This window comes from Humulus lupulus, chromosome 8, assembly GCF_963169125.1.
Source record: "Humulus lupulus chromosome 8, drHumLupu1.1, whole genome shotgun sequence".
Taxonomy (NCBI): Eukaryota; Viridiplantae; Streptophyta; class Magnoliopsida; order Rosales; family Cannabaceae; genus Humulus; species Humulus lupulus.
Window position 1 is genome coordinate 90,968,583 of NC_084800.1, and position 15,087 is coordinate 90,983,669.

Consider the following 15,087-nt stretch of genomic DNA (forward strand, 5'->3'; position numbering starts at 1 on the left):
TTTTTGCTATTGAAAATTTTAGTACTGTAAACATGAATTAAGATTTTGAATAAGAAGAGGAAAAATGTTTATATGAGCAACACATAACTGACATCACAAAATGCGATGTTTTAAATTACACTATTAAAAAAAACTACATGATAAAAATAGAGAACCATAGCTAGACCTATGGATTATAATGTTGACGTCATTTTTCGTCAACTTAATTATGTAGAGCACTAAACAATGATTTAGAGAAAATAGAAGAAGTCAGGGAATTTTAACGTGGTTTACAGTTAAAATCTGCCTACGTCCACGAGTCACTGTTATTAAGAACACTCTCTTAGAGCTTCGAATGAAAGCAATTGAGCAAAGTCTCTTCTCAGTACAAATTTATCTCTGTTTACAAATGACCTAGTCCAGACTATTTATAGACCTGGTTGTAGGAATATCTTTATTGAGGGAAGTTAGAATCAAATGTTTAAATTTGAAATAAATATCCCAATTCACGATACAAATCAAATGCATTAATTAAGTAACGATCCCATAAAAATAGGGATTCGTTACACAGTTTGACCAATCCCAAAGAAAAAGGGATTTTCCAACAGCTCTCCCGTGTGATAAACGTGTCATTGAGCTCGAACGTTGTGTTAACGTGTTTTCAAGACTAGCCAAGCTTCGAGCTCATCACTCCAGTTGTTGCCTCCTCCTCTTTCGCCGAGTCAGTCGAACTCACTCCTCGAAGAAAGTAGGTATGATCGAGCTTGCAGCTCATGCTCGAATGCAGATAGTATATCTGGAACTATTTGTCAATTTATACAAGTATACTGCTAACACTTGTTAATCTCGAGCTTAAAATTTTCGAACCTATATTTTGAGACTATCTTAATCTCGAAATTTAGGTGTAACATAATGCAAATCCAATCTATGAATAGTATATACAAAAGCATTATTATAAATTAAATCTTCCTTATCGACCAAAATATTAATTTAGAAGATATGAAAAATATATATTTACTTATATTATATCTATTTATCTCTTCATTATCAACCTACCATAAATAGACACGTCATCTTAAATTAAACCAAGGGTTCTAAAGAGGCAACACAGGCTGGATTAGTTAATGAAATTATATAATTAAAAAGTACGTAGCAACACAATAAGTTGGATAGAATTAATAAGTAATAAAGAGTATATATCTTTTTATTTTTTTATTTTTTTTTTCGGGGTTGAAACTGAAAACACGAATCGTCACTATGCCGAATCTCTCCCATTCCTTACCAGTACAATAAGATCAATATAGAGCTCATTATACGCATGTCCATGCTTAACCAATGTCATTTTTTGCATACACATCAAATCATATATCATTTCTATCGCACGTATGATCACGTCGTTATTTTCGGTTCTTTCTTCCATCAAAAGCTGAGGCGCAGACCCAGAATTAGAAATATTGGTAAGAATTTTTCAACCACCAGAAAAACGACACCAAATCTCAACTACAAATTACTTACTAAAACAAGCGGAAAACCTCTCCTAGTCCCACATTGTTTCTGTTAACAAACAAAGATTCTTGCGTATATAAGGAGGGCACTCACCGTTAAATCAAAATCAACTCAATCAAATAATAATATTATTTAGGAGTAAAATAAATTAAAAAAAAAATGGCTCTCCCCTACGTTTCAAAACACATTGGCATTGGCTTACAAGTAGCCTTAGTATCGTTACTCGCCGCCGTGGTATTGGCGGACGACACCGTGCCGGTCCCGGATAAGAAGGCAGACTTAAACAAGTGGTTTAATGAAAACATAAAACCTTTCGCGGAGAGAAAATCGACGCTGGACCCAGCTCTGGTGAAGGCGGAGGAAGAAGCTAAGATCATTAAAGTTAGGAAAGACGGCAGCGGAGAATTCAAAAGCATCAAAGAAGCCCTCGCTACGGTACCAAAAATTAACACGAAGCGGATCGTCATCGATATTGGACCAGGTGAGTACAAGGAGAAGGTAGAGATCAGCGCCGACCAAAACTTCATTTCTTTAATCGGATCTTCGCCCACGGACAGACCCGTTATCACCTTCTCTGATACGGCCAAGAATCGCGGTACAGTGGACAGCGCCACCCTCATTGTCTTGGCCCAATACTTCATTGGTGCTAATCTCATTATCAAGGTACGTATTATTGCTAGCTATTGAGACATGTATTTTTATTAAATTGTAATTTATATTTAGTTCGAATTTTGTCTAATTATTCTCTGTCTCTGTCTCTGTCTCTCCATATATATATGTAGAATTCTGCGCCGAGACCGGATCCATACACGAATGATGGTCAAGCTCTGGCGGTGAGAATTAATGGAGACAAAGGAGCCTTCTATAACTGCAAATTTCTTGGGTTCCAAGACACGCTTTGTGATGACAGAGGAAATCACTTATTTAAGGACTGTTATATCGAGGGTACCGTTGATTTCATCTTCGGCAGAGGAACATCTTTGTATTTGGTATGTGATCATCATAATAATCTAATCCGGCCATTATAAATTAATCCAAAATCAAGAGTCTTTAATTAATATATATATATATATATATCTCTTAGTTTGAAAAGGTTCTATTTGTTATAATACTGGTTAATCCTCTGGCAGAACGCGGACCTATTTGTGTACGGTGAGAAAGGACTAACGGTGATAACAGCACAAAGAAGGGATAAAGAAGCAGAAACCACTGGATTTTCATTCGTGCACGGTATTATTCGTGGCACCGGCAAAGGCACTACCTTTTTGGGCAGGCCTTGGGGTGACATGCCTCGAGTCATTTATTCCCACACTGAAATGACCAGCGTTGTCCACCCCGGTGGATGGACCACCAAGAACCCTACAGATGCCGGGTATGTCCTCCATTTCTTACATAAACATATAGTATTATTGTTAATTATGGGGCATGCATACCATACAATTAGTCTAATTTAATATCCGTTAATTCTCTTGTATTTTTTATTTGAAATTATAATATGTGGACAGTAAATCCAATTTTAAATTGCCCCAAATCGTCATAAAGAAATTATATAGCATATATCAATTGCCATCATCATAATTTATTGTTTTTATAATTATGATAATGAATAATGCGCAGTAAACTTTACTATGGAGAATACATGAGTACGGGAGAAGGCGCAAGCCCGGTTAAAAGAGAGAAATTCGCCAAGCATCTAACAGCCGCAGAAGTTAAACCTTTTATCGTATTAGGCTACATCCAGGCTTCCAAGTGGTTGCTCCCTCCTCCAAAACTATGAAAACATAAAAACTGATTTTTTTTTTAAATTATTGATTATAAAAACGGAATTTTTGATTTAAGACAATACGTAACATTCATTATTTTTTTTTTTGTTGCAACATTCATTAATTTTTTTTATGGCCATAATTAAATAATTAAGATCTATATTTAAATCTCAACTATAATCCTACACGTAGTCGGAAGGTTATTGGATTTTCAGACATGCATGGCTGATGCGAAGCTGGGACCCTGCTTAATTCTATAATTATACACAAGAATTTGTTTCATTTGCTACATGAGATCACGTACGTTATATCATATATGATCTATAAGACTAAGACTCCTTTTTGTAAATCAAATGGTGCGTGAATCAATGGAAATAATTATTTAATGTTCTTTCTCTTTTATTATTATTATTATTATTATTATTATTATTATTAAGTTGTAATTGTTCTTATTATTATTATCAATAAAAAGTGTAAAGATAACATAAATTCTTAATTTTAATGTTTTCTTTTGTTAACTTATTCTAAATATTTAAAGAAATATAATTTTAAAACAAATTAACAATATATTTATTAATTATATTAATATAAATTTAAATATTATGAAATATTATTATTATAATAATATTTAATACTAGACTAGATATTTATTGTAACGCTCTGATTTCTCATAAATTATTGAGAACATAGCGTTAGATCATAATCATAAAACATTGCTCTTTTATTGAATGAAAACTTTAAAAAAATATGGATCCTTGGTTTTACAAACATAAAATAACTGTCTTTAACATATTAAAATGAGCAACATTTAAATAAAACTTTAAAAGAAAACATTCTTTAATAAAAATAAATAGGTTCGCTTGATCTTCCTCGACTATATGGTCTCCACGAGTACATCACGAAGCTTCTAGGTCTCATTCGCCATCGGCCTTTCTATCTTTAATAGCCTGTAATAATAACATCATAAGGAGTGAGCTTCTACGCCCAGTAAGGAAAATACAAACAAGAGTTAGTCATATAATCATTTAGTCAACATATCATAAATTTCACAAGAGTCGTAACAAAACTTATTTATACTAATCATACAACATCATAAAACTCTAGGTCATATCATAGCCTAAGTATTAATCATAAATCATAATCTAAGTCATAATCATAAATTACAAGTCATAGGTCATAAGTCATAATCATAACTATAGGTCATAACAAGTCAGATATAATAAAAAGATAAGTGCTTATCAGGGGTGGCAATTAAGCCCCGGACATAAGTCTGTCATATACCAGACATCAACTTAGGCCCGTCATAAAAGTTTGGCAACTGAGCGTGCCGGATATAAGTCTGTCATACATCATTGGACACCTTAGGTCCAGACACACTTACCCCTTTATTGTACCTAAAATGTTAGGTCATACAAAACATAAACTAGATCATAAATTAAACTACCTAATTTTCCTTACCAAAAATCGAAATATTGGAGACAAGTGCGGGATTGGAAACTCCTAAAACCAAACATAAAGAAACCATAAGTCCTCTAGAGAAAAGAAGATGAATAGAAGATCTAAACCATTGGAATAAAGACTTACAAAAAACTTTAAGTTTCAAAGAAATTGAACACCTAACCAAAAGTCATTATAACGAGTTAGGATTTGAAGAAAATGAAAAGAATAAGAGGAACTATAATGAACTAAACATGAGGATAAATAATACCTTGGATAGATTAAAACTTCGATCTACACCTCAAAACCGAAAAAATCACTCTATCTTACTTCCCAAGTGTTTATAAAAGCTTAGATTGGAAAGCTTTTAACCCCAAAACCCTAGTGTTTCTCTCTAAAATGAACTTAGTAGCTTGGAGGCTCTGAACTGTGCTTGAAAGATGATGAAAAATGGCTGAGTAAAGGGTCATATTTATAGAGTTCAAGGAATGAAACTAACTCCTTTTAAAATGAATAAATAAATTATTAAAAATACATTTTTTGCTCAACAGATGCCCAGAACTCGGTCAAAAACATTCAAGAACAAGTCAAAGTTGTTGAGGGCTGTTTCTAGTTTCGGATTCCACGAAAATTCAAAAAATGGTCGCTGGAGCCAATATATCGCCTCCTATAAGCGATATATCGGCTGCACAACAATCCTGAGGGTTTGTGGTTTCTTTCGTGCGAAGTCGACGTATTTTCCGTATCAATCATAGGCGATATATCGATCCCTATAGCTGCGATATATCGGCATACGCTGATATTTCAAACACGTTTTTGCACACTTTAATTTTTTTTAAACCACTTTGACTGAGTAAAACGTGATCCTAAGAGCTGAGGGAATGTTCTAGACTTCCGAGACTTATCCATGATTATTTTTATTCATCAAAAACCTTAAATCTTTAATAAAAATATATGTGACAAATGTCACATTCTTAATTATTTTATCTAAACCTTAGGTTATAATAAATAATATTCTTAGGACTATCTTCATTAATCAAACCTTATGATAAAATTAATATTTCCAAACTATAGGCTAAACTTATAAAATCCATTACTAGATCTACAAGCTCCCAACTAAATCCCGGCTTGAACCAATAACCATGAAAACTAAAGTACTTACTACTACTACTGCGGCTGCTGCTGCAGAGACGCTGCATTTATCAATTATATTAATATAAATTCAAATGTTATAAAATATGATTATTATAATAATATATAATACAAAATTAAAAATTTAATGATTAACAAATTAAAAATATAAATTTATTAATTATATTAATATAACTTCAAATGTTATAAAATTATTATTATTGAGTTGTATTTGTTCTTCTTATTATTATTATCAATAAAAAGTGTAAAGATAACATAAATTCTTAATTTTAACATTTTCTTTTGTTCACTTATTCTAAATATTTAAATATTTAAAGAAATATACTTTTAAAACAAAATAAAAATATATTTATTAATTATATTAATATAAATTTAAATATTATGAAATATCACTATTATAATAATATTTAATACTAGACTAGATATTTATTGTAATACCCTAATTTCTCATAAATTATCGAGAACACAGTGTTAGATCGTAATCATAAAACATTTCTCTTTTATTGAATGAAAACTTAAAAAAAAAAAAATATAGATCTATGGTTTTACAAAAATAAAATAACTGTCTTAGCATATTAAAATGAGCAACATTTAAATAAAACTTTAAAAAAAATATTCTTTAATAAAAATAAATAGGTCTGCTTGATCTTCCTCGACTATATGGTCCCCACGAGTACATCACGAAGCTCCTAGGTCCCACTCTCCACTGGCCTTTCTACTGCTACTGCTAATGTTACTGCTACTGCTGCTAATTTATTACAACCTTGGCTAAGTATGGGGTAATTCAGACCTAATCAACAGATTGATTGCCCGCGAGATGTTCCAAGATTAACAATTTCACTAACCAAGATTGTTCTTGTTGACTGTTAGTGGTCAAAGTTCTGCTATCGGTGTGAATCATAGTCGATCTCACCTCGGGATAGTAGTTTCTTGCAACATTTTATAACTATGTAGTATTTCAGACCTAATTAATAATTTGATTGTGACCGATGTGACTTAAGATTAACAAGTACACTTATCAAACAAATTATAATAATAGACTTTTAGCGATGCATTTCACAAAAAGCGCCAGTGACTTTTAGTGGCACATTTCTCTAAATGCGCCCAGAAAAACACCTTTAGCGATGCATTTCGCAATAGTGCCTAAAAATTTTGTAAATTCTCAGTAGGAAAATTCCCGCCTCAAGTTTATTGATCGACTGTATTACTTTTACCGGCGTGTTTCACTGCACTGGAAAAAGTCTAAAACGCGTCGCAAATGTATCATTTAATGAAACTACGTTGTTTTAAACTTGGGTTTTTTGGATGACTTTTGTTGGTGCGGTTTTGACTTTTACTGGCACTTTGAAACGCGCTAGGAAAAGTCATGCGATAATAAGTCAGCCGCACAGCCCCTTTCTTCCTCATTTTTTTCAGTTTCATTTCTCTCTCTCTGTAACGCCCTGGATAGCCAAGACCGTTACACTGTGTGTTTATAAAGTGCCAAACTTGCTAATCAAGTATTTAAAGTAAAAGCGTGTTACTCAAATAGTAGAGGAACTAAGGTTAAAAGAGTTTTGGTCTCAAAAGATACATTTTCATTACTAAACATTGTTTATGTACATGGGATCCCAAAAATGACAGTTTAAAAGTCATTTACAAAAGTTACAAAGTCTATATACATTAACAGCCATACTAAGGCAAAATGAGCAGTTAGGTAATCTTTGTCCTGACACACTCCTCGATCATGGTGATCGAACGGCTGGCTATGTACATTTCACTTCGGAGCTCTCCACCTCAGGCCTGGTCCAGCTTGCCCTTGCCTTTACCTGCACCACGTAGCACCCGTGAGCCAAGGCCCAGCAAGAACACATATCAATAATAGAACATGCACATTTAGCTGTCAAGTCAATCTCACATATGGCATCTCATAAACTTCAAGTATATCAATAGTCAAGTATTTCATATACAAAGCTTATCAATGGTCAAGTATTTCATATACAAAGCATATCAGCTCATATAACACAATGCACAGATGATAACCAGGGCTAGCGCTCTCAAGCTGCTCCCTCTGTTATCTTTTCGTTTCTGGCTCCCAGTGGCCAATTCGCGTCCCGTGCGCTAAATTCATGATCGGTACTCTTAGACCGCTTACACGTGTCCCTTGGCATAATACCAACGATGACACAAAACAATTCTCGGGAGCACTTAGTCCCATCACAATCATACATTCGGGTGCAGTGTTCTTACCTTTCAATTTACTGGTTTCCGATGCCACGTAGCCACAAGCACGGTCCTCTACCCCGAGCCTCTCCAAATTCCTAATCACAACATAAATATAATATTCTTTGTCATTAACCAATCCAAAACTACCTTCCCGGTACCTAATCCACACTCTCGGAACCCCCAAAACCTTAGAACAACACCCCGGAGGCATCCCCCGAACCCCCAGAGCAAAGACCAAAAATTGCAAAATATCACTCCCTGAAATTTGCCTTGTGCCGCGACACCCACCTCCAAAGACCCCTAGGCCGCGGCAAGCAAAAGCTGTGTCGCGGCACACCATCGCAGACCCAGATTTCTGGGTTTTCCTTCGCATTTTTCCCGAACCTAACTCATTCCAAATCATCCCAAACTCTATCCTAAGCCCCAAAACCAACTCTAAACCCCTAACAAACCTCACAACAACCCAAAGACATCATGCCCAAGCTCACTCACACCTTCAATCCTAAAATTCACTCTTGAATTTCCACTTGACAACTCAAACCAGAGAAATTATGAACTGCTTGAACTCAGGCACAATCCACACTTCAAACTCCCTATACCTTAACAAAACAAACCTAATAAACATACAGAGACCTTACCTTAAGTGATAGGTTCAACCTCCAGCTCTTGACCTCCTTCCCCCTTGGTTCCCAATTCTGAAATTACATAAAACCAGCCACCAACTTATCTCAATTCACCTTCCTTAACTAAAATTCAGACTTAAAACTTGGTTATAGCATAATCAAAATCTTACCTCTGAGTTTTCTTGGCCTAAGCTTGGTTGATAACGTCAAACATCCTTTGATTCTCCTTCCAAGAGTTTAGATTTCTGCTTCTCCTTTCTATCTCCCTTTTTGCTCTAATTCTAGGTCTCCACAATTCAGCATAAACCCATCTCCCAAAATATTATACGTATATGATTTTCCCTCTTCAGCTGATAATCATCTATCCTACCAAAATGTCTACTCTACCCTTCCACTAATACCCCTTCCAAACTTAACCTCAAGGCCATACTTGTCTTTTCACCAGTTTTGCAATTCTACCACTTTCCCCTTAAAACTTGTTACTCTCTAAGGTTACTAATAGTTACGCAGGTTACCAAACCACCAGTTACCATTATCTAGTTTCCTAGGACCGTCTTGGCACGTGCATCACGTTTGTTTCACAGCACCCACACAATACATTTCACATATCATTATTATCACATAATATAATTCACATAGTCATTTAACATGCTTAAAATCATAATCATACATCTTAATCATAATAATCACACATGATTCCCATCTTGCCCTCCCGGCACACTAATCAAAGCCCTTAAGCCTTATTAGTGAATTTGGGTCGTTACACTCTCTCTCTCTCTCTCTCTCTCTCTCTACGAACCATTCCAGTCCAAGCACTCTGACACTGGCGTTGTCGCACCTCCGAGCTCTGTTAGCTCCGAGCAGTCCGACCCCGACATCGCCGCACCTCCGAGCACTCCAACCTCCGAAGGTATGCTTTACTTTTTTTTTCATTGTATATATTTTCTTAAAAATACATTTTGTTTTTTTTTTACATATTGTATTTTTCTTTTGTGAGAAATATGATTTATAGAGTATTAGTAACAGAAATCTATGATTTGGAGTTGGAGAAGTGATAAATTGGCAAGAAAATTCCATGCATGTATGTATTTATTTTTCTGTTTTGTAAATTAAAATGTGATGATAATATGATATTTTATGTTTTTATTTATTTGATTTAAATATGAAATGTGTCAATAAAGTAGATCTGACAATGAGATTTTGTTTATTTTCAATATTGATATGTGAAAATTTAAGTTTTTATAATTTTTTTATGTTATAAAATCATATTAGTGATGAAAATGTAAGTATGAATATTGTGTTCTTAATCTATTGATTTGTGTTTATTATTAGAAATTTATATGATTTTTTGTTAGTTTTGTTAGTAAATTGTAAAATGAATTGTGAAATTAATAAGACAATAAATAAATTAATTGAATTTTTAAGAAAATAAATGAATGGTTGTCATTTAATTTTTATTTTGTGTTTATGTTGTAAGTTTTGATGTTCTGAGTTTTTGTGTGCACGTTTTTTATTTTTTGGATATAATAAATTTAAGTTGTTATGATGCCGAAAATTTATAATTTTTTATTGATTTTAAAGGTTTGTTTGAGATTTGGATCACTCACAAATTTTCAATTTGTGAAAATATATGTATTTATTATTATATATTTTTTTTAGATTATGTGAAATTTGCATTTAGGTTTTATTAGTTTATTTTTAATAAAATATGGATAATTAATTTAAATTTATGAAAATTGGTAATATTTATATGTATTTTACTTTTGATAAATTTGTTAATGTGATGTGTATTTGATGGTGATAACAAAATGTTTTATATTTTTTATGCAATATTGGATAAATGGGACATGATTAATTTAGATCATGTATTAATAAATTAAGTAGTTACTTAATATAGAAAAATAATTAATTTAATTATTAGTAAATAAATTAAGAGTTAAATTGTAAGGTAGATAATTTTTTTTGTTACTATCTAATGTTGAAAATTGGGAAGAATTTTACAATTAAATAAAATTAAGTCATAACTTACTAAATGTAATATAAGTTAATAATGAAAAATGTAGAATTTTGGTAAGAATGAATTTTTTTTTAATTTTGGTAATAATGAAAAACGTATAATTTTGGTAAATGGTATTAATAGACAGAATTATAAAAAATAAAATGATTAACATTGTATTTGGATTCTACATATCTTTGATAAGTAACAAAAAATTAAAATAATTAACTATTCGCAGTATATAAATCATACTCTTAAGGAATGAGTGAAGCTATGGTTCCTGGTTTTACTGTGCACTTGGAACTAAAAGAGGACGATGACGATGACAACGATGCAGCTGACAGGGCCGAGGATGAGGACATTTGTAGAGCATTTTTTTTATTTCAAGTTTATATTATTAGAGACAATGAAGAAATTAATGTGAACTTGCCAGAAGAGGACCCTCAAGATGACGATGACGAGGACGATGGTGCAGCTGACGAGGGTGAGGATGATGAGGACAGTACCTACTTGTAAAACTTTTTATTTATTTGTAGTTTATATAATTAGATACAAAGTTTGTGTTAAAATACTAAACTATTTTTATATTTCATGTTTAGTGGAGACAATTAACAATAGACAATTAAAATATTTTTATCGGCACAAAATTGTGTCGGCAAAAATCATTGTCACAAAAAATAAATTATCTTTTGCCGACATAATTTCACGCCACTAAAAGTGTCATGACCCGAGCCCTAGGCCGTGGCAGATTTGTAATATCCATAACTTGGGTGGTCAAAGGTCAGACTTTGACCATCGGTGGAAAATAGTCTTTATAAATGATCCTTTAATTTTATATTAAATATTACTATAATTATAAGTCGAAATAATGGAATAACTCCTATAATTATATATGAAAATATTACGGATAAAAGTAGGATCATTTATCTTAAACACATAGAATAATAATATCCCCACAGTTATGTAGTCACCAAACAGTTAAATTTAATAAGTCATAAAATACCCAAAATAATACTTAGCATCCAACATTCCTCATTTCTAACTAGGACATAGCTAATTTAGATGTACAAACCGATAGGTTCCAAATTAAATACATAAAATGTTCAAAAGATAGGACTATGGCACTAAACACATTGGCTTCAGCAATAATTCACACTTTTCCACGTTAGCGTCACTAGGCTCCTGAAATGGGAGAGATAGGGGTGAGCTTATAAAGCCCAGTAGGAAAACAACTAACAACATAGGACTCAAAAGTTCAATAAAAACCCCTGCATGGTTAGCTTTTTAAAACAAAACATACATCATCATGTATAAACCAAAATAGAGAGAAACCACAAATAATCATAAGAGCATAGCTACAAGTGCACATCACACCGTCCACTAGATCCCTAGTTCCCGTTACCCACCATAGAAAATCCGACATCCTAAACCGGGTAGCCGGACCTGATAACCACCACAAGGGGGAGGCTCAGAACACTTCCTGTATACAGATGCTAGATCTTTACACCTACAGGTGAGTGGATACCTGATCTACCTATGATAACACAGAGACTAGGTCGTGAAACAACAACGTGCACCAATCATGATCACTATAACTCTCATCAGTATAACCAAATGCAGGTAAACATGAAAAGAAAGAAACATATTCCTTTTATAATTTAGAAAATTGGGCAGCATAACAGCTACATTTGAATAAACCCAAAAATCATAACCTGCATAAATAAGTGAACAAAATATATATTTGGCACGCGGTACCCTCAGAATAGATCAGAAAACATACAGGTTAAGTTTTCAATTTTTCAAACATTTTATAAATATCAAAATTGGAATATGTTGAATGCAATTTAATACGAGCAAAATAATTCCAATAGTCTAGTTGAGTCCCTACCTCTTTAGATACGCCCTTAGAATTTAATCCGAGCCCAAAGCAACGCTCCTAAGCTTATCGATGATCTTAGAATGATTTAGTCCGATTTTAATATCACGTTTTTCCTACGTGCACCAAATGAGCAAACGATTATCATCATAGCATTCCTTATTCAAAATTATGTCCAATGACATATAATATGACCATATTTAAAATTTCAAGTTCTGGAACCTTACCCAAGCGGTCAACTATAGCGATTGGTGGCGGTACCGGAAACGTCGACGAATATATGGATGGCATATATCAAAACAATCCTCTCGATGAGTACATCACGAAAGTAGAGCTCCTTCGCCCAAATGACCTTTGGTGTCGCCGGAAAACGCTTCCAAAGGGCGGAGATACCCAAAATCTTGCCGGAGAAAAAAGGCGAGTTGACCGGAATGAATTAGTGGGTTTTGTTCCTCTCTCCACGCTGGTTCCAAGGGTATCAACCACTCGTCAAGAGGTGGTCGGAGTTGGCCGAAAAAACACAGTCAAAGTTGACGGACCAAAACTTTGACAAGCAATTTCGAACGATTGACGGCGAGTTGGGCGGTGCCGCTTGGCAGTTGAGGTCGCCGGAGCAAGGCGAAACCGATGAACTGCCGCGCGTCAAAAATGGTGGCCGGTGGTGGTTGGGTCTGGTGTCTTGCCATCAGTTGCCGAGAGAAGAAGAAGAAGAAGGAGAAGAAGAAGGAGAAGAGAGTGCTCGGGAAGAAAAAGGAAAAAGAAAGAAAAAGAAAAGAAAAGAAAAAAAATGCTTATTTTTAAAACAAGTGGGTCCCACCACTTAAATAATATATATATATATATATTCTTTTTTTTCTGAGTCTTCACATTCTTCCCTCCTTAAAGAAATTTCGTCTCGAAATTTTCAAAGTACAACCTCAAGCTGAAAATTAAACAAATGAGGATACTTCTTATACATCTCCGACTCTGACTCTCCAATAGCCTCGTCTTCTCTGTGGTTCTGCCATAAGACCTTGATTACGAGAATCCCTCTATTCCTTAACACCTTTAACTCTCTCGCCAGAATTCTGATAGGTTGTTCTTCATATGTCACGTTCTCTTGAATAGGGATAGCCTTATACTCAATGATGTCTGATGGGTCTGGAGTATACTTCCTCAGCATCGACACATGGAACACATTGTGAACATGCCCCCAACCGTGCTGGTAAGTTCAATCGGTAAGCGACCTCCCCAACCCTCTCGATAACCTCGAAAGGTCCAATATACCTCGGGGCTAGCTTACCCTTCACTCCAAATCTCATCACACCACGCATGGGACTAACTTTCAAGAAGACATAATCACCAACCTCAAACTCAACTTCTCATCGGAGGAGATCGGCATAACTCTTCTGACAACTTTGAACAACCTTAAGTCTCTCTTGAAAAAAAATACTGTGATCTTCCCAGTAGTACTAGCAATTTGAGATCCAATTGTGACATGCTAATCTGGTTATGCCCAACACAAAGGTGATCTACATGGTCTCCTATATAAGGCATCATAAGGAGCCATGCCTATACTGGCCTGGTAGCTGTTATTATAGGTGAATTCCAGCAATGACAAGTGTTTTCCCCAGCTACCCCCAAAATCCAAAATACAAGAATGAAGCATGTCCTCCAAAGTTTGGATAGTCCTCTCAGATTTTCCGTCTATCTGAGGGCGGTGAGCGGTGCTCAAGTTAAGTTCAATTCCAAAATATTTTTGCAACGCTCGCCAAAACCTTGATGTAAAACGAGGATCTCTATCAGAGACAATGCTGGAAGGTAACCCATGCAGTCGAAGTATATTATCCACATAAAGTCGAGCTAGTTTAGAAACCTTATAATCCTTCCTAATTGAAATGAAATGAGCAGATTTGGTCAAATGATCGACAATCAACCGTACAGTGTCATGCTTTAATGGTGTTAATGGTAATCCCATCACAAAGTCCATCGTGATCTCGTCCCACTTCCATTTTGGTATAGGTAAAGGTTGAAGCAGTCCAGAAAGTCTCTGGTGCTCAGTTTTAACCTGTTGGCAAACCATACACTTAGCTACAAAGTTAGTCACGTCTCTCTTCATACCTTCCCACCAATATTGTCTTTTCAAATCTTGGTACATCTTTGTGCTTCCAGGATGCACAACAAACTTAGACCTATGGGCCTCAATCATAACAGACTCTCTAAGATCAGGGATTTTTTTTTTTTTTTGCAACGACTAATCTTCCCTTATGGTATAAGAATCCTTCAGCATTTACTGTTCATCCATATAATTGCTCACCGTTTTGGATTCGATTATAGATAAGTCTCAATTTCTCATCTTGCCACTGACATTTCGTAACTTGTTGAAGTAGCACTGTGTAGCAACCGCATTTGCTTTTCCATGAGGATATATCAAAGTGAAATCATAATTTGCCCTGTACTCGACCCTTCTTCTTTGCCTCAAATTCAAGTCTCTTTGAGTAAAGAGATACTCTAAACTCTTATGATCAGATTCTAATTCAAACTTTTCCCCATATAAGTAACATCTCCACA

At 34.4% G+C, this 15,087-nt stretch overlaps 1 protein-coding gene across 1 annotated transcript; it reads left to right on the forward strand.

Moving 5' to 3' along the window:
- The first annotated feature begins 1,230 nt into the window (after nt 1–1,230).
- LOC133795805 (pectinesterase PPME1-like) lies at nt 1,231–3,262 on the forward strand. Its single transcript, XM_062233263.1, has 4 exons — nt 1,231–2,148; nt 2,268–2,474; nt 2,616–2,857; nt 3,103–3,262. The coding sequence occupies exons 1-4, from the start codon at nt 1,645–1,647 to the stop codon at nt 3,260–3,262; spliced, it is 1,113 nt and encodes a 370-aa protein (XP_062089247.1). The 5' UTR covers nt 1,231–1,644.
- Nucleotides 3,263–15,087: the final 11,825 nt, after the last annotated feature.

Excerpts from the sequence above, each read along its gene's own strand:
- LOC133795805 (XM_062233263.1), top strand. The coding sequence starts at position 1,645 with ATGGCTCTCCCCTACGTTTCAAAACACATTGGCATTGGCTTACAAGTA. Across the intron at positions 2,149-2,267 it reads GTGCTAATCTCATTATCAAG|AATTCTGCGCCGAGACCGGA; the intron begins GTACGTATTATT and ends ATATATATGTAG. Across the intron at positions 2,475-2,615 it reads GAGGAACATCTTTGTATTTG|AACGCGGACCTATTTGTGTA; the intron begins GTATGTGATCAT and ends ATCCTCTGGCAG.